Source organism: Scheffersomyces xylosifermentans, assembly GCF_036884685.1.
Source record: "Scheffersomyces xylosifermentans strain CBS 12540 chromosome Unknown RJT20scaffold_3, whole genome shotgun sequence".
Taxonomy (NCBI): Eukaryota; Fungi; Ascomycota; class Pichiomycetes; order Serinales; family Debaryomycetaceae; genus Scheffersomyces; species Scheffersomyces xylosifermentans.
In genome coordinates this window covers 1,597,417-1,622,733 of record NW_027042941.1, presented here as the reverse complement: position 1 = coordinate 1,622,733, position 25,317 = coordinate 1,597,417, and the positions used below count along the sequence as shown (strand labels likewise).

The 25,317-nt window shown below is 40.5% G+C and overlaps 9 protein-coding genes across 9 annotated transcripts; 6 read left to right on the top strand and 3 right to left on the bottom strand. All coding sequences in view use genetic code 12, as the record gives it.

The window, feature by feature from the left end:
* Positions 1 to 3,377: 3,377 nt before the first annotated feature.
* RJT20DRAFT_37777 (MFS transporter) lies at positions 3,378 to 5,623 on the top strand. Its single transcript, XM_064919908.1, has one exon. The coding sequence runs from the start codon at positions 3,543 to 3,545 to the stop codon at positions 5,130 to 5,132; it is 1,590 nt and encodes a 529-aa protein (XP_064775262.1). The 5' UTR covers positions 3,378 to 3,542; the 3' UTR covers positions 5,133 to 5,623.
* On the top strand, positions 5,624 to 7,102 carry RJT20DRAFT_37778 (uncharacterized protein). The gene has a single exon (XM_064919909.1). The coding sequence runs from the start codon at positions 6,114 to 6,116 to the stop codon at positions 7,008 to 7,010; it is 897 nt and encodes a 298-aa protein (XP_064775261.1). The 5' UTR covers positions 5,624 to 6,113; the 3' UTR covers positions 7,011 to 7,102.
* A 1-nt stretch (position 7,103) lies between these two features.
* On the bottom strand, positions 7,104 to 8,863 carry RJT20DRAFT_37779 (uncharacterized protein). Its single transcript, XM_064919910.1, has one exon. It carries the CDS (start codon positions 8,614 to 8,616, stop codon positions 7,360 to 7,362), a length of 1,257 nt encoding a protein of 418 aa, XP_064775260.1. The 5' UTR covers positions 8,617 to 8,863; the 3' UTR covers positions 7,104 to 7,359.
* A 471-nt stretch (positions 8,864 to 9,334) lies between these two features.
* On the bottom strand, positions 9,335 to 10,828 carry RJT20DRAFT_94139 (uncharacterized protein; the record flags this gene model as incomplete). Its single annotated transcript, XM_064921516.1, has 1 exon — positions 9,335 to 10,828. The coding sequence occupies one exon, from the start codon at positions 10,826 to 10,828 to the stop codon at positions 9,335 to 9,337; it is 1,494 nt and encodes a 497-aa protein (XP_064775259.1).
* Positions 10,829 to 12,163: 1,335 nt separating this feature from the next.
* On the top strand, positions 12,164 to 12,774 carry RJT20DRAFT_127342 (uncharacterized protein). Its single transcript, XM_064916983.1, has one exon. It carries the CDS (start codon positions 12,255 to 12,257, stop codon positions 12,408 to 12,410), a length of 156 nt encoding a protein of 51 aa, XP_064775258.1. The 5' UTR covers positions 12,164 to 12,254; the 3' UTR covers positions 12,411 to 12,774.
* Positions 12,775 to 14,130: 1,356 nt separating this feature from the next.
* On the top strand, positions 14,131 to 15,180 carry RJT20DRAFT_127340 (glycoside hydrolase). Its single transcript, XM_064916982.1, has one exon. It carries the CDS (start codon positions 14,252 to 14,254, stop codon positions 15,131 to 15,133), a length of 882 nt encoding a protein of 293 aa, XP_064775257.1. The 5' UTR covers positions 14,131 to 14,251; the 3' UTR covers positions 15,134 to 15,180.
* Positions 15,181 to 17,150: 1,970 nt separating this feature from the next.
* Positions 17,151 to 21,422, top strand: RJT20DRAFT_1759 (P-loop containing nucleoside triphosphate hydrolase protein; the record flags this gene model as incomplete). The annotated part of the gene is made up of 1 exon (XM_064919242.1): positions 17,151 to 21,422. The coding sequence occupies one exon, from the start codon at positions 17,151 to 17,153 to the stop codon at positions 21,420 to 21,422; it is 4,272 nt and encodes a 1,423-aa protein (XP_064775256.1).
* A 57-nt stretch (positions 21,423 to 21,479) lies between these two features.
* On the bottom strand, positions 21,480 to 22,766 carry RJT20DRAFT_127335 (uncharacterized protein). The gene is made up of 2 exons (XM_064916981.1): positions 22,715 to 22,766; positions 21,480 to 21,922 (listed from the first exon to the last, which is right to left on the bottom strand). The coding sequence occupies exons 1-2, from the start codon at positions 22,718 to 22,720 to the stop codon at positions 21,554 to 21,556; spliced, it is 375 nt and encodes a 124-aa protein (XP_064775255.1). The 5' UTR covers positions 22,721 to 22,766; the 3' UTR covers positions 21,480 to 21,553.
* On the top strand, positions 22,629 to 24,801 carry CMK2 (calmodulin-dependent protein kinase). Its single transcript, XM_064916980.1, has one exon. The coding sequence runs from the start codon at positions 23,054 to 23,056 to the stop codon at positions 24,428 to 24,430; it is 1,377 nt and encodes a 458-aa protein (XP_064775254.1). The 5' UTR covers positions 22,629 to 23,053; the 3' UTR covers positions 24,431 to 24,801.
* Positions 24,802 to 25,317: the final 516 nt, after the last annotated feature.

The window sequence follows — 25,317 nt, the reverse complement described above, 5'->3', positions numbered from 1 at the left end:
CTAAAATTACAGAAATTACAGAACTTTTAGCAAATTTTAGTGACTGAGGGACAGTTTTTTAGTGAGACCAGCGAGAGAAAATGAGGTGAGCTGAGGTGAGATTCATGGTGGAGGCAGAAACAGCATGGATGATGTGAGATTTAATGAGTTCAAGGTACAGGTTGGAGATTGGAGGGCATTATTAATTACAATAGAGGAAGTGCCGAGATCTACTACTGACCGTGGTTCTGGCTACCCTCAGGTAAAGTGACTAAAGTGACCAAAGCCAGAAAATCCTAGGATTCTATCTCAGCTCTTTATTCCAGGGAAGGCTGTCACTATTGTCGCTAGAACTTCCACACCATAAATTTAAGGGTAGCCAGTACAGGGTGCAAAGGGTTCTCTCGTCAGGGCAAAAAAACGGCGAAATGGGCATCCTCTAGCTCAGCCAGGTCAGTGAAAACTGCAAATTTTCAAGTGATATTACTGGCAGTTGGTATTATTTCGGGTATTCCATCATTCCACTTATTCCATCGATCCACCGTTCCACTGTTCCATGGGGCCCAATCCCAGTGGCTAATTAACTAATGCAATTTCATATTAACATACCCAGTAGTCTGATTTTTTGCTGGGTCGCATCTTGAAAAAGGAGGTTTCTTTTTTTTTTCGCCATGGGGCGCCGGTTTTGTGGCACCGTTTCGGCCGCTAAAAATCCCGATTTTTGCTGGTCTTCCTGTATGGACGGGTGTGGAAGGTTGCCAATTGCATACCATGTAAACAGGAGTTGCCAGCCATGGGGGAAGATGGGAGGTCGATGGCACGATGAAATCCACAGATCTAGGGGGAGAAGCAGCAGAGATGGAGATGGTGAAAAAGGTGCAAAAAAAATCGGGCAATAGTAATATCTGGAATGGCTAATAGGTCCCAACTAGAATCCTCCAACCAAAGTTCGTAATTCCTACTAGTTTCCCATGGCAATTTCCGACGACCCTAGCTGCACCTAATTAACAAGACCATGGGGTTCACGTCGGAAGCCGTCCCTAAGTGCAGCTGCAAATTAGTGCTACATGAAAGAAGGTAGAGATTTCACTTGTTTCCCCTTGGCCGCCTTTGCATCCGAACCTTCTTTTCTTCGCCTTATCTCCTCCATCTTGAATTTGGCTGTGTAACCACCTCCTCCGTGGGCTGGCTTGCTCTTGGACCTACACAATGGCCTCTGATTTGCTTTTCTCGGATCTATACCGTCGCCTATACATGGCCGTTTCACATTCTTTCAGGAACCGGCTACGGAAGCAAATTCTTAGTTAGATTGTGAGCTACTACACAAATTAAGGTTTTAGTATGAATTATAATTCTTACTTATCAGGAACAAAGAATTTAGAAATAATAGGTTTGTTAGTGTGATTAAGGGGATAATGCTACATTAATTATCGTAGTGATGTCACACTCCTCACTTTCATTACAATGTCATTGTAAGTTTCTTTGATAGGACCGGTATATCTAGAATTGGTCCTTTCTCACCAGCTATGAGTTCCATTCTGAATCAGTGAGCCAGTCGCCTCATAAATCAATGTCTTTGATGTGTGGTTCAATCTAAAATCAAACCGAGCTATGAAATCAAATCAAATGAAATCATAGTCAAATTCCTCTTCCACCTTAACCCAACAACCGTCAACTTCAGTTCCGAACTTACAGTTTATCTGTTACAACAATTGTGAATAGGAGTTTTGAAGTTCTTTTCCTATCCAGGAAATAGATGGACTACGAACAAATATCTAATCACTGCATATATATATGAACTACTGCAAAGAAGTCAATAACCCCTTCTAATATGAATGGACAATAACAGCGAATAAAGGGCCAAATTGGTTGTGCTATTCTAGTTTGGGGGACGAAAGTACAATTTAGAGAAGTTCCTCTCGGGGCTGTTCGATGTGTAAAATATCTAATCCCCCAATAATAGTTTATTCGTATAGATAATCACGATTACTTGCTAGAATTGGCTAGGAATTTATTTCTCTGTCTATAGATCAGCATTACGGTGTATTGTAGCTAGAGCATCACTCTCTCTCACTACACTCGTTTTATACATAGAATAAAGCCCGTTGAGCCTAATTCCTTACACTCTAACTTACTTACCACCTCTCGTATTCGAACTCCATGGCTCGCATCCTTCCTTCATCTTTTGACTTGCTAAAAATAAATCAATTGTAACATATAAGAATTAAAATTGAAAAATTACCTTAGTTGGTTAAAAGTTGATGAGGAGCCATCTTACATCCCTTCAAATGAGCAATTCGAGGAGATTTCCGGGCGCACTTAAAGGCATTCTCTTGGATTCTGTCTTTCTGGTTACCAAGACACATTTTAAGAAGGGTCCTTATATTCGCATACATGCTTTCAGTCATGATGGTATAATGCACCTTGTGTTACTGACTAAATAGAAGCAACTTGTGGTCTGATGAACCATGTGCCTTTACTGTGCTAATTGTCATAATCGATTACGAATACGGGGATGATCAATTTGAGTCACGTGAATTATGTAAGTAATTTAGGGAGGGACTTTGGATCATAAATCCGATACAGGCGTAAGATTCTAGAATTAGCTAAGAAGTGTAGTGTCTATAGTGCTTTACAAATTGTGTATAGTATAGTAGTTAGGGGTGGGGGTCGGAGGGTATAATTTGCAAAGCGGTTTGGACAGTCTCAATTGTATAATTGAGAGTCTTCTATAGAACCCAATGGTTTTCTCTTCGGTGCTTAGAAATAAACGCATCCCACCACTCGCTTCCCTGAGAACTCTGATAAGATAACGAACAAATCCGATAAGTTTCGGAGACAGCAGCAAACAAAGTCTTGGTGCTGTCCCTTCACTTACCACTCATTTTTATGTGCGCCGAAGGCCAAACGGCACAGCAATGTCCTTACCCAATGAAACGCCCATAATATACCCATAGGGCCCCCCAATACAATTCCATACTCTCCAGGGACTGTTCATATCCACTCCCCCATTGCTCTACCACCACAAAATCCCCCCCCCCTAGCCCCAGCTTAGCTAAGCCTACATCTATTCAGCGGAAACACCCTAATAGAACACCTCGGCGCAATGCACTACTTGGGAATATGTCCTTCGGAACTAGCCCTCTTTCGAGCCTTCTACCTCCGAACTCTCGGCTAAACATCCTGCCCATGCAACCTATCCACACATACACCATCGCTACAAAAATCTCCATAATTTTCTACCGCATCCACACCCTTATCTTATCATAATATTATTCTCCAATGTATGGCGGAACCTGTCAAATTAATAATCAAGTCGCAATTTAGGATTATTTTTTCGTATCAGTGTTCACTGCTTATGATGAGGTAGAGCCCTTCCATTGAAATATTAGGTACGGCATTGGAATTCGAGCAAACGACGTCAGTTGTGGAAGGAGATGAGTTGAAGCGAATTGTTGATTTATAGTTCAGTTTTGTTTTCTTACAGCGAAAGTGAGCTAGTTGCAAAAATCGCTATATTTGTTCCCATTTGCAACCTCTTGTCGCTAGTAACTGATGCAAATATGTCGACTTACACAATATCGGAGCAACTCCAGGGTTTTCCGGTGTTCCAGATGGTTGTACTTGGCTTCCTACGAATCGGAGAACCCATAGCATTCACGTCGATGTTCCCGTATATATACTTTATGATCAAAAGCTTCAATATTGCGGAAAATGAAGCAGATATCTCTCGGTATAGCGGATATTTGGCTTCCGCTTTCTCCTTTTGCCAATTCCTCAGCACTGTGCACTGGGCTAGAGCATCCAACAGGTTTGGACGTAAAACTATATTGCTCTGCGGTGTGGCAGGGACCGCCATAGCGATGATAGTCTTTGGGATGAGCACAAATTTCTACATGGCCCTCTTTGCCAGGCTGTTGATGGGGTTATTAAACGGAAATGTATCCATCATGAGAACGACTGTGGGGGAAATTGCACATCAAAAGAGGCATCAGGCTTTAGCTTTTAGCAATCTTTCCTTAATCTGGAGTCTAGGAAAGTGTGTGGGTGGATGGTTAGGAGGAGTGCTAACTAATACCAAGGATATTGTGGATAATATGGGCGCTGTGGGGAGTAAGTCGGATCAATTCTTTAGAGCTCATCCTTTTGCTTTTTCTAACTTCGTAGTGGCTTCAATTCTATTCACCTTCATAATTGTTGCATGGTTATTCTTGGAGGAAACGCATGAAGATTTGAAGGATTCAAGAGATATAGGCCTCGAAGTTGGGGATGCAATTAGAAAGAGATTGGGATTTGATGTGCCGGAAAGACCCTGGAAGACAAATCAATATGACTCTGAACTGGCGGATCCCTTGCTAGATGAGGAGACAGAAGAAAGTATTACTGTTTTGGAACTTCATGCATATTCAACTAAAGGAAGAACTGGGGAAGAGGACGAGGATCATTCATCTGAAGAGAGCAGTACAGAAGAAGTAGAAAAAACAGGCATCCCAACGCCTGTTCTCAATTGTATATTCAACAACTTTATGTGCTCGTTTCAGAATTTGATCTACGTTGAGTTTCTACCCGTTCTTTTGGCGAAAAGATTGATGCTAGACGATCTTAAGTTTCCATTGCATATTAAAGGAGGCTTCGGGTTTACATCTGCAAGTATAGGAACTTTTATTTCATTTACCGGCTTAATAGGGGTTTTTCTACTGACTTTTCTTTTTCCAGTAATAACTAAGTATTGTAGTCCCGTTATAGGCTACAGGATAGGGCTCTCGCTTTACCCCTTCATATACTTTTTATTACCTCTCTACATCTTCACACTACATGACTACAATCCAAATATTCCTGGATTTGTTACAAGTCTGTTACTATATTTCAATGGTAGTGTAATATCATTCATCAATGGTATGACTTTCACTCAAATTCTTATGCTTATACATGGAGCTTCTCCCCCAAAGCAAAGAGCATTAATTAATAGCTATGCTATGAGTATAACGGCCTTGGCACGATGTGCTGCACCAATATTGTGGGGTTGGTTAATATCCAAGTGTGATGCAGCAGGGTATGGTGGAATTTCGTGGTGGCTTCTTTCGTTGTGGGCATTCATTGCGTTCTCCCAGTCGTTTAGACTAAAAGAGACGCAGGAAGATGAACTTACATAGTAAAAATTGGAGAAAAGCCCTATAATAGAAGTTTGTGCAATTTCATGCGTCATATTAGACTTTACGAATACCTTCTTGTAATATACGGTGAAACGAAGCCTACTTCACGTGCTTTGTATCTAAGATGACTTTTCCCCAATAACTCGAATGGGCATAAATTTCCAAGATCAGTAACCTCGCCTTGCCCTTTTTGTCGTAGGATAGACTAAACCATTTGAGTCGAAACGCAATGAGTTTTGACACTCTCTACTTGCTGCCAGCGGTGAATGATACTAGAGGTCATTTCCTCGAACTTTCCTCATAAACCTTAAATTCAAACTCTGTTTAAATTCTTCATAAAACCATACAAGCGAAGGGCATTCATGCTCTTTGCTTTTTTTCTCTTGGAATTAACCAGCCTTTATCACGATTTGCAGAAAGTCAACAATACTTTTTCCTAAAATCAGCGTTTCACTGCTCATGAGCTGATCACTTCTTATTTCCTCCAACCCAATCAATTCACCCATTAGAGGTCTAAAATATAGAGATCTCAGATGCACGGCTACTTGTGAATGTGGAGCAAAACAAAATTGCCGAATCCGGTAATTTTGGAACCGAAGCTCTTATTTTGGAGATCGAGCATTTATCCCAATCGGGTAATTGTGCTCCAAAAAAACCTGAACTGCAACCCTCTAAGCTGTAACAACACTTAAATGCTAAGCGGTGATTCGAAGTTTAATGGACACAAAAGGTATCAATACATAGAGCAAAACCCGAATATGAAACGTTTTTGCTAACGAAAGCTGTTGTTTGCAAAAAATATTCAGGAATTACTTCTTTGAGAACAGAAAAAAAACATATCGGATGCGTTATTCTGGAAGCCAACGTAGTTGCACCCATCTCCTCCCTTTGATTATATAAAATGGAGTCCTTTCCCTAGTTTTGAATCAAATTATTATTTTACATCACTTCAATTCGAACCAATAAGCATTCCACTACAAAATGAGATTATTGTACTCGCTCGTTTCGCTCTTCTTAATAACTTTTGCTTTAGCTTCTCCACTTGCTATTGAAGATGCTCTTGCTGTCAGAGATGACATCAATTTGGCTGATTTAATTAAATTTGTCGAAGGTATCGAACAAGCCAAGAGAGATTTGGAATCTCTGGATGATGTTAGCCTCTTCAAGAGAGCTCAAGAAAACGTTGCCCTTACCCAAGCATTCACCGCCTTGAACAAGAGTGGTCAAGGTGTTTCTCTTGTTAAGACTTTCGCAACAAACCCTGCAACCCAACCAACCGTCATTGCCAGCATTAACCTGTACTTACAAAAAGAAAGTTTGACTACCTTGTTCCAAGCTCTTGACCAATCTAACTTGGCTCTTGATGTTGTTATTACAGCTTTCAGTGATCCAAACTTCTTGCCAGGATTGTGGAAAATTGTAACTACTTTATGGGACAACGGTGAGATTCACTTGAAGAGAGAAGATTATGACTTGCCTGCCGACTTCGACAAGAGAGGTCTTCTTGACGGTCTTTTAGGTGCTGTCGGTAGTATCATTGGAACTGCTCAACAAACCCTCATTAACTCTATTGTTGCTTTGGTTGCCCAAGTTGCTGACCCAATCAGTATCTGTATCTCCCTTGACAAGTCTGGCTTAGGTGTTTCTGTCATCAAGCTGGCTGTTGAAGACTCCCAAATGCAAACTTTCGTTGTCAACTTGGTCACCAAGATTATCGATGACAAAACTATTACTCTCGGTAAGTTGATCGATGCTGAAAATGGATCTGGTCTTGTTGTCAACACTGTCAAGAAGATTATCTCCAACACAACTTACTTGCAGATCATTTTTGTCTGGGTCGTTAAGTTCTTGGTTTCCTTGATCAAGTATGTTATTTGAGTTGATCTCAAATTAAAATTTTGTAAAATATTTATATTTAAACGTAACTTCTAATATATATCCCTAAGTTTGACCATTTGTATTTGGCTGTTATTAATAGCGATTTGGCCTACATTGAAGATGGTTGCAGAAACTAATTTGCTCGGAGTTTCACAGTGCAAACAAACACTTTACTATGATGCACAATATACCCTCGTTATTCAGACGTATAAATCATTGTACAATGAATGAACCATAAATAATCTACAGCTAGGATTATTTATTGAGTCGTTTATTTTAAATGATCCCATGAGTCTGCCATCCCATCTGTCAACGAGAGTAGCAATTCGTAAATATCCTAATTAGTCGTCTAAATCTCAATGACTTTAAACCTCTTTCTGGCCTCATCAATTGTGAAGTTAGATTCTGCTTGATGCCATCTCTCATGCAATCTACCATATAACAATACCAAATTAGGCTCGTCTCCAGCACTATCATTGACCGCCTTTTTCCCAAATAATCTACCCTTTTCGTTATTCCAATGACTGAATGTTATCTTCTCCCATTCCGCTGGCTTCTCAAACCCTAATCTCTTCAATTTTGGAGAATTCAATGGTTCAGGGTCAACGATGGATGTGCTCTTTGGCCCGGAAAAGTAAATCAAAACCAATCTTCTGTAGTTCTTCTGATCATCTGGAGGGGAAACTACCCTGTGAATGGAAGACTTGAAGTAACCTCCTGTGATGAATTCCATCGCATCTGCAATATTTACAATCAAAGCGTTTGGCGTATGTCCAACATATTTCCATTCGCCGGTGTAGTAATCTCTAATCTGTAATGATAAAATAGGTTGAGATGTTATAAATGTGAATCCTCCACTATCGGAGTGTCCTCTTAACCAATTCTTGCCCACCTTGGCTTCATCCTCTGGTTTCATGTTGTGGTATAGCATGAATCTTCCGGCTCCTCCACCCGACTTCTCGTAATCGTTCTCTATCACACTGAAATAGTTGTCCCACAAGAAACCTTCTGGAATTTCCAAAATTATATCACACAATATGGTAATCTTTCTTAATACCACATTGTGCAAATACCTGAAATAATCAGCTATCTCTTTTAAGTGGACTCTGGCTGGTTCAGGGTATTTGTTTATAGTCTCGTCGAAGAAAGATGGGTGCAACATTTTGTTAAAATTGTAATGGATAATTGAGTCTTCGACTCCATTTCTCATGGACCAATATCCCTTTGGCTTGTATCCTTGGCCTCTTTCGGCTCCCAAAGACTTGGTTCTGTCTTCCAAGTCTGATTTCCAAGTTCCTGCTAAATATTTGCCCTGCTCTTCTACTGGAAGCTCCAAAATGGACTGTGCAATGGCTTTCAATTCCTCAAAAGTTTGAGTATCTATGCCATGGTTGATAAGCGAGAAGAATCCGTAAGTCGAAAGTGATTTTTCCAATGTGTCAGCAAGTTTCTTTCTTGAATCGAAGTGTTCTGGTCCTTCTTTGAAGAGTGACAAATCGATAGATTCCAATTCAATGGGCTTGATTCCTGACTTTGAAGGTGGAGCCTCAATGAATGGTCTGACGTTATATTTCTTATCTACTTCCTGAGCTGTGAGTTGTGTCATGTTAGGTTGAGTTTCCACGCTTATTTCACTATTGCTATCAATCTAAACTACTATCCTACTCCAATAAAATATTGTCTTGTGCAAGGGCTTGTCTTTATAAAGGTTCCAAATCCTCACTACTACAACAAGAAAACAATTATAATCACTAAATAATATCTTAAAGTTGCCTAATTGAACTAATTGCTTCTCCTGCTTCCCCCTCGTCTACGAAATTATGCCGTTACTCAATTATCGATCCATATCCCTTCAACTAATAGCATCAATAGTTACTGTGGCGTCTCACTCCAAAATTAGTTCCAGGGTGCAAAAATGTCAGCCGAGCCGATTATTCGCAATCGCGCATTTTTAATGACAGCTGCCACAGCATATTCCAACTTCCTAATTAGTCAAGTGCACGCGGTGGGACTAACAAGCGAAAATATTTTTGGCAGCCTGTTGCAAAATCCGTACACCAATTGGAGGAGGTCAGTTGGGGAGGAGTATTAGCGAATAGAAGTAGGGAAAGAACTAGGGAGTGGAATTGGGGAATAGTACCAAAGAATTATATTGAACATAACCCAATTCCATAATAATTTCGTCATCCGCCTAGAATATCAATGTATTTATTGCATTTGTATTTGTATTTGTATTATTGTCTTTATTGAATTTATTCACGCTGATATATTCTATATATTCTAAATCTCAAGCTGGTAATTCATCTACACCAAACTAAACTGCTCTACTTGTTGAAACTGAAATGCTCCTCAATGGTCTTCTTAAACTTGGCCTCAAATTCTTCCTTGGACTCCCCAGCCTTCCATCTCAAATTGTAAGCTGGGTGTGTAGGCTTAAGGAAAGTTGGCTCCTCACCCTCAGTACCAAAAAGATTCTCTCTGAAGGTAAGACCGTCCTTAGGATAGTCATCCCAAGCCAAACCACGCTTTCTCAATTCTGGAATCACATGCTCTACTAAATCTTCAAAACTACCAGGAGTAATGGCATATGTAAAATTGAAACCGTCTACTCCCGAAATGTCAACCCATCTCTCAATTTCATCTGCAACTTCGGTAGCAGTACCGTAAAAGACAACTCCGGATCCACCAGCTTTAACTTGATCGGCCACATACTTTCTAGTCTTCTTGAGGTTTGCTGGCTCTCCTGGGAATGGCTTAGTCCATGTTTCAGCAAAACTCCTGACGGCATTACTCTCAACTTGATCTAATTCCTGATCCCAATCATACTGGTTTATGTCAATACCGGTCCAGCCGCCAAATAAAGCTTGGGCACCCTCTACGTCAGCATAACTAAGGTATTCCTTATACTTTTCCTCGGCTTCTTCATGTGTTTCTCCAACGATAGTCGTCACCAATTGAACAACTTTGACATCATCTGGGGATCTACCATATGATTTAGCAAGAGCCTTCAATTCTTTGATCTTTGCACCTAAGGCTTCAGGGGTAGAACCATTGATAAATACTGCTTCTGCGTTTCTTGCAGCGTATTGGAGACCAACTTTGGAAGCACCCGCTTGCAAAACAACTGGCAATCTTTGAGGAGTTGGCTCTGTAATAGATGGGCCAGGAACCTTAAAGAACTTTCCGTCGTAGTTGATTTGTCTAAGACGTTCTGGATCAGTGTAGACACCACGTTTCTCGTCTAAGACAACTGCATCATCTCTCCAGGAAGATAAAAACAATTGGTAAACGACTTCCAAATATTCTTGGGCTCTGGCGTATCTCTCGTCATGTGGTGGCAATGGCTCGTTGTTCAACAAGTTTCTAGCAGCACTATCCAAATAGGAAGACACAATGTTCCAGCCAACTCTTCCGTTGGTCAAATGGTCCAATGTTGCTAATCTTCTGGCGAAGTGGTATGGTGCTTCACTGATAGTACTGAAAGTGACGGCGAATGACAAGTTCTGGGTGACAGCTGCCATTGCTGCCACAACGGCACTAGGCTCATTGATTGGCCATTGAGCACCGGAGCTGGCTGCTGGACCCACGTTACGTGGTCCCTTGTAGACATCATAAGGACCCAAAACATCGGCAATGAAAAGAGCGTTGACTTTACCCTTTTCAAGCAACTTGGCCAAGTTGGTCCAGTACTCAATCTTATTGTAGTCTCTGGACTTGTCCTTTGGGTGCTTCCATAAACCTGGCCATTGAAGGCCAGGAGTGCCCATATCAAAGGCATTGATGATAATTGGCTTTCTCTCCTTCTTTTCAGCTGTCATTGTGTCTTTGAATGTAATGTAAGGTGTATGTCAAATGTACAATTAGTTGTAACCGTACCAATGCAAAATTCACAATGCAAAAAAGAATAACTTCTAGGGTTATATCCTTATATATTACCTAAATTTTTTGCTCTTCTCATTTATCCGCCCTCAACCATACTTCACTCGTGATATCATACCATTGCCCGTTAACGTTTCCAACAGTGGAGTTTCGCTCCGAGAAACTAAAGAATATGGCTTCCATAAACTGTGGCTCCTTCTTGATCTGACCATGTTGGAGGTTCCCTTTTCTGCATAGAAGTGAACCGAGCCCACCAGATTTGTATTGTTTTAAATAAGTGTATAGCAGCAAAGGGTTGTTAGAAGGAGACAAATGGGGTGATGCCGAGATTTCCATTTGGTATGTTGATAGGATAGTCAATTCGCAATAATGGCCACCTCTTAGGTGAACAGATGAGTGTATTCGTCTTTTTGCTGTGTTGCAATTAATTTCCGAAGTGAGGATCCCAGTGGTTCGGAGTACTAGCTACAATAGGACGATACATTCTGCCGAAAAATACAATATTGAACCATGTTACACGATTAAGATACTCCGCACACGATCTTCATTCCAACTTCCATACTAGCCAACCTATCTGTCAGTATCCGTTTTCTATATTCTACACCACTGAAAGAGACATTCATATATCACTTACTATTCTAACCTCCACTGTACAGAAACCCTCACTGAAAAATATTCGCAGCATTTTTTCTAGTGAACGCGAAAAAACGTAAGCCTTTTTCAGATGCTGCTAATTTCCTGATGTAACTATCTTATTATTAGCTCTTGGTGGACTGTAGTTGATACAAGTTATAGCGATAAAGATTCCTATTGTGGTGTTCACCGGTTCCAGATATCGGAAAGTATTGGTTAAAGATTGATTGGCAGCAATTTTTGCCATTTTCGTATTCAAGATGATCCACAACCTGTAAGTTGACCCATCTATTAATAGGCATTTTCTGAATTTACTGCCAAAAATGAATGAAAATCGTTAAGTCTAACAATGTCAATCACAGGAGTAATAGTGATACCAAGTCAGGAAAAACCACACGGATCAGGCCAAGCTTGAAGAGAATTATATTACGGGAATCCTTAAAGTTCAATACATTCCTACAGCCCATCCAATCGGATGATAACGACTCTTCGAACCTGGCGTCTAATTCTTCTGATGAGGACTACGATGGGGACAAGGAAAACAACGAACCAAGCCCTTCAGAGTATGTCATCCCGCCTGAAACTACCACACCAAAGGCCACCGATTCCTTATTGAGGAGAAGTTCTCGTAACCGCCATATGCCAAGAACGTACAATCAAGAGTCAGACACCGAATCCAAGGAAACACAAGAAGCGTACATCAATTACAATAGTTCGAATACGCCAAAGTTTATGGGGAAGTTTTATAATATCCAAGTCGGAAATAAGCTCAAAAGAGAATGTAAATTGTGCTCTCTAAGATATAACGATTTGAAGGGGTTTAACCGCCATTACAAATCAATTCATTTGCTGGCCAAGCAAACGCCTCAAGCCCAAAATAGGAGATAATCCCCATCATTTCTGTTGGATTGGAGAGTCCTCACCATAACCACCCGTAAATCCGGGGTATGCCTTACTAGTATACATTAGAGACCAACCTCTCGAATTCCGAAAATACCCTTCATTGTTTAAGGTGGCTTAAGCGGTATTTGCATATATTACTCAATAATAAGTGGAAGTGTAAGACTTGTGTGTATGAAACAGCAGTGATACCATTTGTTACCCAAGATAAGTGGTTTTCTGCTCTGTACAACGCACATTCTGATGTCTGTAACACTATGAATATGCTTTCTAATAGATGTCAAACCTCGGTTTATTGACACTAAAGCAATGCTACATATCAACGGCTGTGTCAAGATGTCATAGACTTGGCATTTCCTGTCAAAGATCTCTTAGAGAAACGCCATAATATTATTTTTTTCTCCAGTATTACTGTTTCCCTGTTCTAGTGGGGAAGTACTGAATAGGGGGGAACTAAATGGATAAAAAAATAACTTTGCGACACAGCTAATGACAGTAACATGTTACTCTTTTACCTACTCAACAGCATGTCTCCTGCACAAATCCCTAAACATATGACAAAGGAAGGCAGCCGAAGCAGATAATAAGGGGTATCAAATAATAGCTGGAGCAAGGGCGGGGGCTGGTCGTAAAATGATTCGTCCTGCAGCACTTCGTGCATGCCTCGAGGATGGAGCTTCAGAGGATTCCAACAATGGAGCCGAATGGCATGAGAATTAAAGCGGAATTCTAAAATGACTTGAGCTTGAGGATGGAGCTTCAGAAAGTTCTTGCTACAGATCGCAACATACGTGAGCGGGGGCTCTCTAATGGATCTTAACAATGGAAGAAGTTAAATTCATTGCCGCCAGCTAGACCCAACTACAGATAGATCATGTAAGGCAAAAAGAGTGCATAAGGGGCTGATACATTTTTAGAGACATAAGGCACGGGAAGGTAATTGGACCTTCCAGCATCACAAAATGATTGATTACTAAGGATCGACGGCAAACAGCACGGGATGTGACATTGATCGAAATCGTCCATCTCCGCGAAGAGGCTCCTTTCCATAATCCATGAAACATGGCTCGCCTATTAATTCCATTTCAAATAATGCTATTCTTCATATTCTGGCGAAGAAGAGGGTTTTCTTCGCCTTTTCTTTTTGTGAAGTTCACGATTGTTTAGATTTAAGACCGTTGTTTGGTAACTTCTTTAGCCTACCAATAATAAATTGTGGGGTAAATACCTCTTCTTTGTGGTTATGCACAGCTGAAGTTGGGCCAGATTCATCAACCATTGCATTAAGCACAGATCGCTATTGACATCAAGAACGATGTATGTTGGGTTTTATTTTTTTTTACCGATCGTGGAAATGGTGGGGTTATTTGCTGCACAATGGATACACAAATACGATAGCAGTGAAAGACCGGCATTCAGCCCGAATATGCAATCCCAGTAGTAGTGTCCTCTTTACAAATTATTACCACCATATTAACGGGACAGACACTGTGGAAAGTTGCAATTTGGAACCTAATAAGTGTTAGCCAGGTTAGCAAACCTTCTAAAATGAAAAGTATATAAGGCCTCCTTTTGCACCGATATTAGAAATAAGTTTGAGAAGATTCATCATCAAAGTTTCCACAATCAAAATGAAGTTAGAACTTGCTTCCGCTCTCCTTGCCCTCAGTGGTATTGCTTCTGCTAATCCTATCCCAAAAGGTAGTAACAAGAACTCTTGTCAAACTCAAAACCCAAGTCTTAACGAACTTGCTGTTGCTGCTGGTAAGGCTTTCTTTGGTACTGCAACCAACCAGGAACAATGGAATGACACCCAGTATCTCGACACCATGCTTGAACAATTTGGTTCTCTTAGTCCTGCTAACGTTCAAAAGTGGCAGTTCACTGAACCTAAACAAGGTGTCTTCAACTACACCCAAGCTGATGACTTTGTCAACTTCGCTTTGAAAAACAAGAAGCTGGTTGTCTGTGACACCCTTGTGTGGCATCAGGAATATCCTTCTTGGTTAGATCAGAAGAAGTGGACCAAGGAGGAGTTGCTTAAAGTCATTGACCAGCACGTCTATTCAGAGGTTTCTCACTTCAAGAACAGATGTTTCTCCTGGAATGTTGTCAACGAAGCTTTAAATGACGACGGTACTTGGAGAGAAACCCTCTTCTACAATGTCACCGGTACTGACTATATTGCCACTGCTTTCAGAGCAGCTGCCCGTGCCGACCCTAAGGCTCAACTCTTCTACAATGACTACAACATTGAGTCTCCAAGCGCCAAGTCTACCGCTGTTGAGAACTTGGTCAAAACCCTCAAGAAACAGAACATCAAGATTGATGCTGTTGGTCTTGAATCTCATTTTATCGTTGGAGAGACTCCATCTGAGGCCCAACAGCAACAGCAGATGCAGGCTTACATTGACTTAGGTGTCCAAGTCCTTGTTTCTGAGCTTGATGTTAGATTCTCCGCTCTTCCACCAACCGAGGCTGGCCTCGTTCAACAAACAAACGATTACCAATCCTCGATCAACGCTTGTATCAAGGTTGGTAAGCAATGTATGGGTCTCTATGTCTGGGACTTTGATGATGCATACTCTTGGATTCCAAGCACCTTCCCTGGTAACGGTGATGGTGACTTGTGGTATGCTAACTTCACCACAACTCCAGCATATGACGGTGTTGTTTCCGCTCTTGAAGCCGGAGAACTCAAGAACTACTAAAAGTACTATTGATTTTCTTGAATTTCTACTCGCAGCTAAGTAATTAGGCTAGATTTTGTTTCGTTTTTCATTAAATATACTATATTTTTGTTTTTTTCAACGGATTCGTTATACTAGGAATTCTCTTCATAGTAACAACTTTTTGCAACTATACCCCTGAAAATTTGCGACTCCAGATGCACGCCAAGAATCTAAAAAGTTTACCCCAGAGAATATTATGGAAGGTGTGCGCGGAAATTCGGATGAAGTAAGAAAAGGTATGAGATGCTTTAGCGGAAATGCGTCGGTAGGCATTTTCAAAAGTGCAACAGATATGGGTTAGAATGGGACATAGGAGAAAGATGGAGTTATTAGAGGGTGAATCATTTACACAATGAATTAATCTTTCTTGTCGAAGATATTCTCCTTATGTTAGCTCTTCTGGTAGTCCCAACCGAGCCGTGGCCAAAATCTAAGCCCTTTCACCAAGAGTTCTAGCATCTCATGACGAGGTAAAACGAGCACATAGACTCAAGTCTTAAATAATATTGTAGTACTATCAGGAGCTAGAGCCTGGTTTAAGCAGCTTGGCTTGATTGCGGGGCACAAATGAGCCCCCCTACATAACACTCGCAAGATAAGTAAAGGAGTTGTTGAAAAAGAGAAGACGTCAACAAAAGTTCTACAGTTTACACTCGTATAACCACGAAGCTAACCAGAGTAACAAGCTAGCCAGAAGTAACCCCACTGGCATATTAGTGCCACCCCAATGTCACGATGAACTGAATAGTTCAAATTTATAGATTTTGGAAAAGTCGTTCAATTTTCCGACCGATAAGACCGAGCATAGCCACATGACGCAAAATTAATGCAAATTGAGCTATTCTGGTCAATTTTGGCGACAGTAATTGAAATAGGTCTCAGTATCCGGATATCTATTTTATCAATTCCAGGTGACTCATCAATAGAAATAGCAACAGTTCGAGGGTTGAAGAGGATCTCGAAGATTGCTAGGCACTTCGATTGGGGAATTCCATTGTTTTATCTTATCTGGATGGATGTTATCTGGATGAATGATTTCAGTGCTGTGTCCACGTCAGCTATCAATTTATGATTAGAGTTCGCTATAAACCCAAAAGAACAGTCCACATGAGTGTCGCTTGCTCCTTGGAGGCGTCTGCGGGCCTATAAGGCTCTATCAGGTCTATTCCACCTGCTTGGAATTAAGGTATTTTAAAGTTCGTAATACCAACTATGATTATGTACAGGTGAACCGTAATTTTTTTGCCACACCATCAAACGGAGTTCTGCACCAAATTGGCAATCTCCATAGATTACGTTTTACTCCTTTTAACTCCATTTGCTCGTGGTATCTGATTTGCCAGCGCACAGATTGTCGTGTTAGTTACTGCAACACACTATTTTGCTATTTTTCTGGGTACTCTGGACCATTGTGGAAATCTCCGACCAGCGGTTCCTATTCGTGTTGTATACTCGGTGTTAGTCGGCGGATGTAGTTCCCTATTGGGGCTTAAACCCTTTTCCTCCGTCGCCCACAATACCGACAGAAGTCCTTGGTAAACTCAACCCATTTTATTTTTCGATGCCCGGGAACTTTTATAGTAGATGATTATTAATACCACTGCCCCAAAACATAGCGCCGTATCGCTCTCCATGCTTGCGCTTACTTCAGCAGCCCAACTTATATGGCATCAGGAATTGTAGTTAACTTTTCCTTTTCTGTCACTTCCATCTTGACAATTATTTTTTAGTCTTTTTTTAACTCCATTTTATTTTTCACTTCCGTAACCCAAAGCCATGCACTTTTGGAGCATTGCTATATAAGTAGTTGGAATCCTGGATTAGTGGAATTCAGTAACTCCGTTCGGCTCGATCTCAGCAATAGAGGCCCAAAATCGTGTTTAACCATTTTCAGTATAACTATTACTCACTCTGCAAGTGACCGGTGTCATTACGTTCATATCATCCAAAAAGTGAATTGCTGTAATTCAACAACTTCTCATTATAAAAGATCAAAATGTCGGAAAAGCTCGAAGCCCACGAGCTCCAACGACAGAATAGGTTGCTTAGTTTCTTTCTATCCAAGAAAGTGCCCCATCTACCAACCGAAGATGAAAGAAAACCATACCCTGAGCATTCCACCAATATCATCTCCAGAATGTTCTTCTGGTGGTTGAACCCTGTCATGAAAACCGGTTACAAGAGAACCTTGGAACCAGAAGATTTGTTCACCTTGACAGAAGACATGAAAATCCAAACAATGGCCAACAGATTCTATGCCCATTTTGAAAGAGATCTCGAGAAAGCCAGAGCAAAGCATATAGCGGCCAAGTGCAAAGAAAGAGGAGAAACCGTAGAGTCTAGCTCAGTTGATAGAGAGACAGACTTAAAGGACTTCGAATTATCCAAAGTCACAACCGTATATGCATTATTCAAGACATTCAAGTACCAATATTTGGCTGCTTGCTTGTTTTTGGCCTTATCGAATAGTGGTCAAACATGTAACCCATTACTTCTTAAGAAGTTAATTCAATATGTGGAGCGTAAGGCCTATGGTATTGAAGAAGGTATTGGTAGAGGTATCGGATATTCATTTGGTTCCTCAGCTATTGTATTTATTATTGGTGTCATGATCAACCATTTCTTCTACAGATCTATGTTGACAGGAGCCCAAGCTAAGGCTGTTTTGACCAAAGCTTTGCTAGACAAATCTTTCAGGTTAAGTGCTGAATCAAAGCATAAATATCCTGTTGGTAAGATCACTTCAATGATGGGTACAGATTTAGCCAGAATTGATTTTGCGATTGGTTTCCAACCTTTCCTTTTAATTTTCCCTATTCCAATTGCCATCGCCATTGCCATTTTGGTGGTAAACATTGGTGTTGCCGCCTTGGTCGGTGTCGCCCTTTTAGCCTTGTTTATGATAGCTATTGCCTTTAGTACTAGGAAGTTATTTGCTTTCAGATTCAAGGCCAACAAGTATACTGATGCAAGAATTGACTACATCAAAGAGGCCTTAAACAATTTAAAGATCATCAAGTTCTATTCTTGGGAACCTCCTTATCACGAGAATATTTCTAAGATCAGAAGAAAGGAAATGGGTATTATTTACAAAATGCAAGTTTTAAGAAACATTGTTACTGCTTTTGCCATGTCTATGACATTATTTGCATCTATGGTTGCCTTCTTGGTGTTGTACGGTATTAGCAAGAATAAGAAAGACCCAGCTTCTGTCTTCTCTTCTATCTCCTTATTCAACGTTTTAACGCAGCAAGTTTTCTTGGTTCCTATGGCATTATCTTCTGGTGCCGATGCTTTCCTTGGTATTGGTAGAGTTGGTGAATTCTTGTCAAGTTCTGAAATTAATCCCGAGGAAAATAGAATTGCAGCTGTCGGCGAACAATTGGCCCTTATGGAGAAAGAAGATTTGGCTATTAAAGTGGATAACGCCTCATTCGAATGGGATACATTTGGAGATGATGATGAGGAAGAGGATAAGGAAAAAGTACTCCACGAAAAGGATTCTGCTGATACAGTAGTTCGTGTTTCCACACGTAAATCTACTCAGAAGGAAATCGAGTCAGATGCTACGTCTAACGAAGAAGTTCCTTTCCCTGGATTATTGAATATCAACTTGTCCATCAAAAAGAAGGAATTTGTCGTTATTACGGGTTTAATTGGTTCAGGTAAGTCCTCGTTGTTGAGTGCATTGTCTGGATTCATGAGACGTACTACTGGTGAAGTCAGTGTGGATGGTTCTTTATTACTTTGTGGTTACCCTTGGGTTCAGAACGCTACAGTTAAAGAAAATATCGTCTTTGGTGCTGAGTGGGATGAAAAAAAGTACAATGACGTTATCTATGCCTGTTCATTAGAAAGTGACTTGGAAATTTTGCCTGCGGGTGATCAAACTGAAATTGGTGAAAGAGGTATTACTTTATCAGGTGGTCAGAAAGCTAGAATTAACTTGGCTAGAGCTGTCTACGCAGAAAAGGATATCATCTTGATGGATGATGTATTATCTGCTGTAGATGCCAGAGTTGGTAAGCATATCATGAACAGCTGTATTCTTGATATGTTGAAAGACAAGACAAGAATTTTGGCTACCCATCAATTGTCTCTCATTGGTTCTGCTGACAAGATTATCTTTTTGAATGGAGATGGTACCACTGAGGTTGGTACTTTCGAAGAATTGAAGAGTACTAATGCTGCCTTTGCTAATTTGATGACTTACAACAGTGAAGCTAAAGAAGAGGAAGAAGATGAAGATGAAGATGAAGTTGCAGAAGAGGAAAAGGCTGAAGATGAAGAGGTCTTTGAAGCTGAAAGAGAAATGATTCAACGTCAACTCTCTAAGAAGTCGAGACCAGAGGATGAAGAGGCAATTCACAAAGACTTCAACAAGAATAAGAATGAAGATGGTAGATTGACTGAAATAGAAGACAGGGCGGTCAATGCCATTGGTTGGAATGTCTACAGAGACTATGTCTCTCTTGGATCAGGTATTTTCACATCTTGGGGTCTTGTTCCAATCCTCTTATCACTCATGGTCTTGAGTACTTTCTGTCAATTGTTCACAAATACTTGGTTAGCATTCTGGACCGAGTTTAAATTTGCCAATAAGTCTAATGGTTGGTACATCGGTTTCTACGTTATGTTCACGATATTGTCCTTTGTCTTCTTAACTATTGAGTTCATTTTGTTGGTTTACTTGACGAACACTGCTTCTGTTAGATTGAATATTTTTGCTGTCAAGAGAGTCTTACATGCACCAATGTCCTTCATGGATACCACTCCAATGGGTAGAATTTTGAACAGATTCACAAAAGATACTGATGTCTTGGATAATGAAATTGGTGATCAATTGAGATTCTTCATCTTTGTGTTGGCTAACATCATTGGTGTTTTGATTTTATGTGTAATCTATTTACCTTGGTTTGCCATTGCTATTCCATTCTTAGGATTTATGTTTGTTGCAGTTGCCAACTACTACCAAGCTTCCGCCAGAGAAATCAAGAGATTGGAAGCTATTCAAAGATCGTTCGTCTACAACAACTTCAATGAGACATTAAGTGGTATGAATACCATCAAGGCTTATCAAGCTGAAGACAGATTCTTGGTAAAGAGCAATTTCCTTGTCGATAAAATGAACGAAGCATATTACCTTACAATTGCAAACCAACGTTGGCTTGCTATTCATATGGATATGATTGCGACTGTATTTGCCTTATTGATTGCGTTACTTTGTGTGAACAGAGTGTTTAATATCAGTGCTGCTTCTGTTGGTTTGTTGTTATCGTATGTCTTCCAGATTGCTGGACAATTGTCCATGCTTATCAGAACATTCACTCAAGTTGAGAATGAAATGAACTCTGCTGAAAGACTTTACAGTTATGCTTTCAACTTACCCGAGGAGGCACCATATCTCATTAATGAAACTACTCCAGCACCTACATGGCCGGAGCAGGGATCTATTAAGTTTGAGAATGTCTCCTTAGCTTACAGACCTGGCTTACCACTTGTATTAAAAAACTTATCTTTTGACATTAAGCCTTCAGAGAAGATTGGTATTTGTGGTAGAACTGGTGCTGGTAAGTCGTCTATTATGACTGCTTTGTACAGATTGTCGGAGTTGGAGCAAGGTAAAATCACAATTGATGACGTTGATATCGGAAGATTAGGTTTGAAGGATTTAAGATCTAAATTATCTATTATTCCACAGGATCCAGTCTTATTCAGAGGAACCATCAGAAAGAATTTGGATCCCTTCAATGAAAGTCCCGATGATAAGTTATGGGATGCTTTGGTCAGAACTGGTCTCATAGATCCTATGAGATTAGATATAGTCAAAAAGCAAGTCAAGCCACAGAATCCGGATGACGAAGATGCTACTATCTTGAACAAGTTCCATTTGGACCAAACCGTTGAAGATGAGGGATCTAACTTCTCGTTAGGTGAAAGACAATTAATTGCATTTGCCAGGGCTTTAGTCAGAGATTCCAAGATTTTAATTTTGGATGAAGCTACATCATCGGTTGATTATGAAACTGACTCTAAGATCCAAACATCCATTATCAAGGAGTTTGCCCGTTGTACCATTTTATGTATTGCCCATAGATTAAAGACTATTATCAACTATGATAGAATCTTAGTCTTGGACAAGGGTGAGATCAAAGAATTCGATACTCCATGGAATTTATTCAATACCAAGAACAGTATCTTCCAGCAGATGTGTCAAAAGTCCAATATTACTGAGCAAGATTTTGCCAATGCCAACAGGTTTGCCTGAACGAAAGATGTATGCTCCAATTTTCAATTAATAATAATCATTCCTAATAAACAACTATATTATAGTAATCAATCATATTGTAGTTATGTAATTTTGTATTTTATACTTCGTAAACGTTGTATCCATCGTCACTAGTGACTCCATCTGGATAACATGGCTGCAATTATTGCAGCTATTACACTTTTTATTGCATGCATATAATCCGGCCCCGGATGCAAAGAAGAAAAAGAAAGTAAAAAACAGACAATGAGAATAGTACGATTTACTGTTGAGGTATGGATGCATTTCATCTTAGGCTGGAAATAAGTGATGGCGAATGATGCAAAAAGTACAAACATGGGAAAGTATATGCTTGTACTTCTGTTTATATCAGCAGGTACCATGGTTGATGTAAGCGCTAACAGAGCAATATTCGTAGTATAGCAGTACTGCTTTTGGCTATGTAAATTGAACGGAATTACTTTGGTGGGATCATTACACACGGGTGTCATGGGTGTGTACTGCATTATTACATTCTTGTGGCCCAAGAAACGGAACCATACTACTAGATCTATTATTAGCGATATATTATTATCGATGTATTGGTACAATCATTTTCTCGGTCATTCGTAAGCACTGCCTTATTCCATGTTGTCAGGTTGTTTAGGTAAAGGTAAAGCGTATTCGGTTAGTCTTTAGCCGTGTAATGTGTAATGTTACCATTAACGTGGGCTGGTTGAATCTGGTGACTCTGTGTATCAATTGGTGTACATAGCCATTGGTTAACAACGGTTAACGATTCTAAACACTCACTTATAAGCGAATCTAGCATTGCCACACATAACACGCATCATATGTAATTCGTCGGGACCCTCTTTCTTCTTCTGTTTCGGTATCTGTTTCTATTTCTGTCTCACACTTAACAGTGACTGACCACCACTGCCCAGTTGATACTACGACAGCACACATCATCATACTTTCTAATGACACTTCCTTTTCACACTCTCTCAACAAAACTCATCTCAACACTTCCATCCACTCACTCTCCCTCGCACTCACTCACTCACACTCGCACTTCCTAATCCGTAATTCCTTCTTGCTTCTTCCGTCTCGTAGTTCCTATCCTTCGTATTGTCTTTATCTTTGTACTGTACCGTACTGTACTGTGACTATACTCAGTTTCGTTCCATGCTTCTCACTCACTGTCACTGTGTCACTTTACCTTTTCTCTCTTGTCGTAGGTCTCCACTCTTTCACATCCTCCTCAGTCTTTTCTCTCTCTCTCTCTCTCTCTCTCTCTCTCTCTCTCTCACTGTCATTGTCACTCACTCTGTCACGGTTGACCTGATTTGACATTTGTTTTGGTTTCTGGTTCGGTTCAGTTTCGGTTCCAGATTCGTTTCCGCTTTGGCCTTCTAACGCCTCTTTTCCATCATCCATTCTGCCACTTCTCTCTGGTTTGCTCCGCAGTACAATTCTGGAAGTCGTTGGTTGATTTCTTTGTTCCGTTAGAATCGCTTGCTGGTAACAATTTATATCTATACATATATATATATATATATTCATTACATTTTCTCACTACTATTCTTTTACTCCCTTTCATCCCAAAGCTAGTCTATCCTCACAGCTTTCATCAATTGCTCACCCCCACAATGTCTGAATCCCAACATGGCTCGCCCCCTGATAGCCAGAAGTTCAAGAAGCTCTTCAATAAACTAAGCGGCCAACCAGCCTCCTACTCAAGAAAACAACACTACACCTTCGGTAAGACCCTTGGCGCAGGCTCGTTCGGTATTGTCCGTTACGCCCGTGATAACGTCACCAATGAGGAGGTCGCCGTCAAGATCATCTTGAAAAAGGCCCTCAAGGGCAACGAGGAAATGATCATTGACGAATTGAACCTTCTCCAGGAACTCAGTCATCCTCACATCGTCGGATTCAGAGACTGGTTCGAGTCCAAAGATAAGTTCTACATAGTCACCCAATTGGCTACTGGTGGAGAGCTCTTCGACAGAATCGTCCTGAAGGGACGTTTCACTGAACACGATGCTCTGCTTGTGATAGTTCAAATGCTTGAAGCCATTGAGTACCTCCACAACAAGGACATTGTCCACAGAGACTTGAAACCAGAGAATATCTTGTACTTGACTCCAGAGGAGAACTCCAACGTAGTGTTGGCTGATTTCGGTATAGCTAAAAGATTGCAATCACCAAATGAAAAGCTTACCAGTTCTGCTGGTTCGTTTGGTTACGCTGCACCAGAAGTCATAATAGGTACCGGTCACGGTAAACCATGTGATATCTGGTCCATGGGTGTCATTACTTATACCTTACTCTGTGGATACTCACCATTCCGTAGTGAGAACGTCCAGGACTTCATAGCAGAAGTCAAACACAACAATGCCGTCATTTTCCACGCCGATTACTGGAAGGATGTATCAAAAGATGCCCGTAGATTCATTATCAAGGCTTTACAATTCGACCCAGAAAACAGACCGACCGCAAAGGAATTATTGGCCGACCCATGGCTCGTTTCTATTGCAGAACAACACAAGGAATGTGACTTACTTCCTAACTTGAAACAAGGCTTCGACGCAAAGGCTAAGTTCAGACAGGCTATTGAGATGGTGAAATTGAACAACCGCATCTTGAAGTTGAAGGAAATTCAAACCGATGAAGACGATGATCCAAATGAGATCAATCTCTTCAATGACTCTGGTTCGCTAGTCACAGAGTCTGGAACCCAAACACCTGTTTTCGATAGAGCTCCATTGGTTTCGTGGAAGAAGTTCTCTAATATCCTCAGTAACTTGGAGAATGACAAGTCAAGAGCTTCGTTGTCTCCTATCAAGTCTCCTTACAGGACTAGCTCCAGAGACGAGAATAGCAAAAAATCCTCCAACCTTACTAGCGATGCCTTTGTTCAATTAGTTCATACCGCATCGGAGAACAGAGAGCGTGTAAGCAACTACAAGGAGCCTGAGTCATCCACCGATTCTACAGAATCCGAACTCGAAGATAAAAAGTAATAAAGTCCAAGTTACATCGCTCGTTTGAGTTTCAACTGTTATGCATTTGCAACATTGCTAGCCAATTACATTAGGGAACGATTTTATGTCCAGTTCACCTCTTCTCTTTCCTTTTCAGCATTCAAGACGCCTGATATGAGACAAATAATGTCTTGAGACGTTTGGAGCGCAGCTTGGAAATCTTGCTGCAGCTCTGGCTTTCTGTAGACTTTCCATTACTACAATTTAACTGTTACACCTTATTTATTTCTTATTGGTCGGAGCTTGCTGACCCTGTGCTTGTACCATTTCTTCTATTATTACGACTTTTATCAAATATACATGCTACCGTACGTATCCAAGGTAGGACTGCTAGTGAAAAAGGTAAAAAAAGACGATAAAGTGACAAGAAGACAAGAAGTAGATGAGAGGTGGCTGCGATATTTCACTTTTCAATTCACTTTTCAGTTGATTTGGCGGTGTTCTGTGAGCCTGAGGTGATCATATGGGTAAAACAAGGTATGGTGTTGGTTGCAAAATTCGACGAGCAGAGGGGTAGATTGATTTCTTAGCAAAGGAACGCTCCTCGCCAAATTTCTTGTCCATTATCAAATCCCGTTAAGTAGATCTCATGTTATAAAGGTAAGATAATCATTAGTATCTGAAGGGCTGATGATATAACATTTCACAATATTTACTATTTAGATTACTGTCAAAATCAGGATTACTGGCATACTGAATTACTGAGAAGTCAGTCCCATACTCACATACTCACATACTCACATACTCACTTCCTTCTCACAAAATACTCACTACTAACTACTAACTACTGCTCACATAATACTCACTACTTCTCACATACTACTAATATACTCGCCTGTCGATATAGTTGACACTCTAAGTAAACT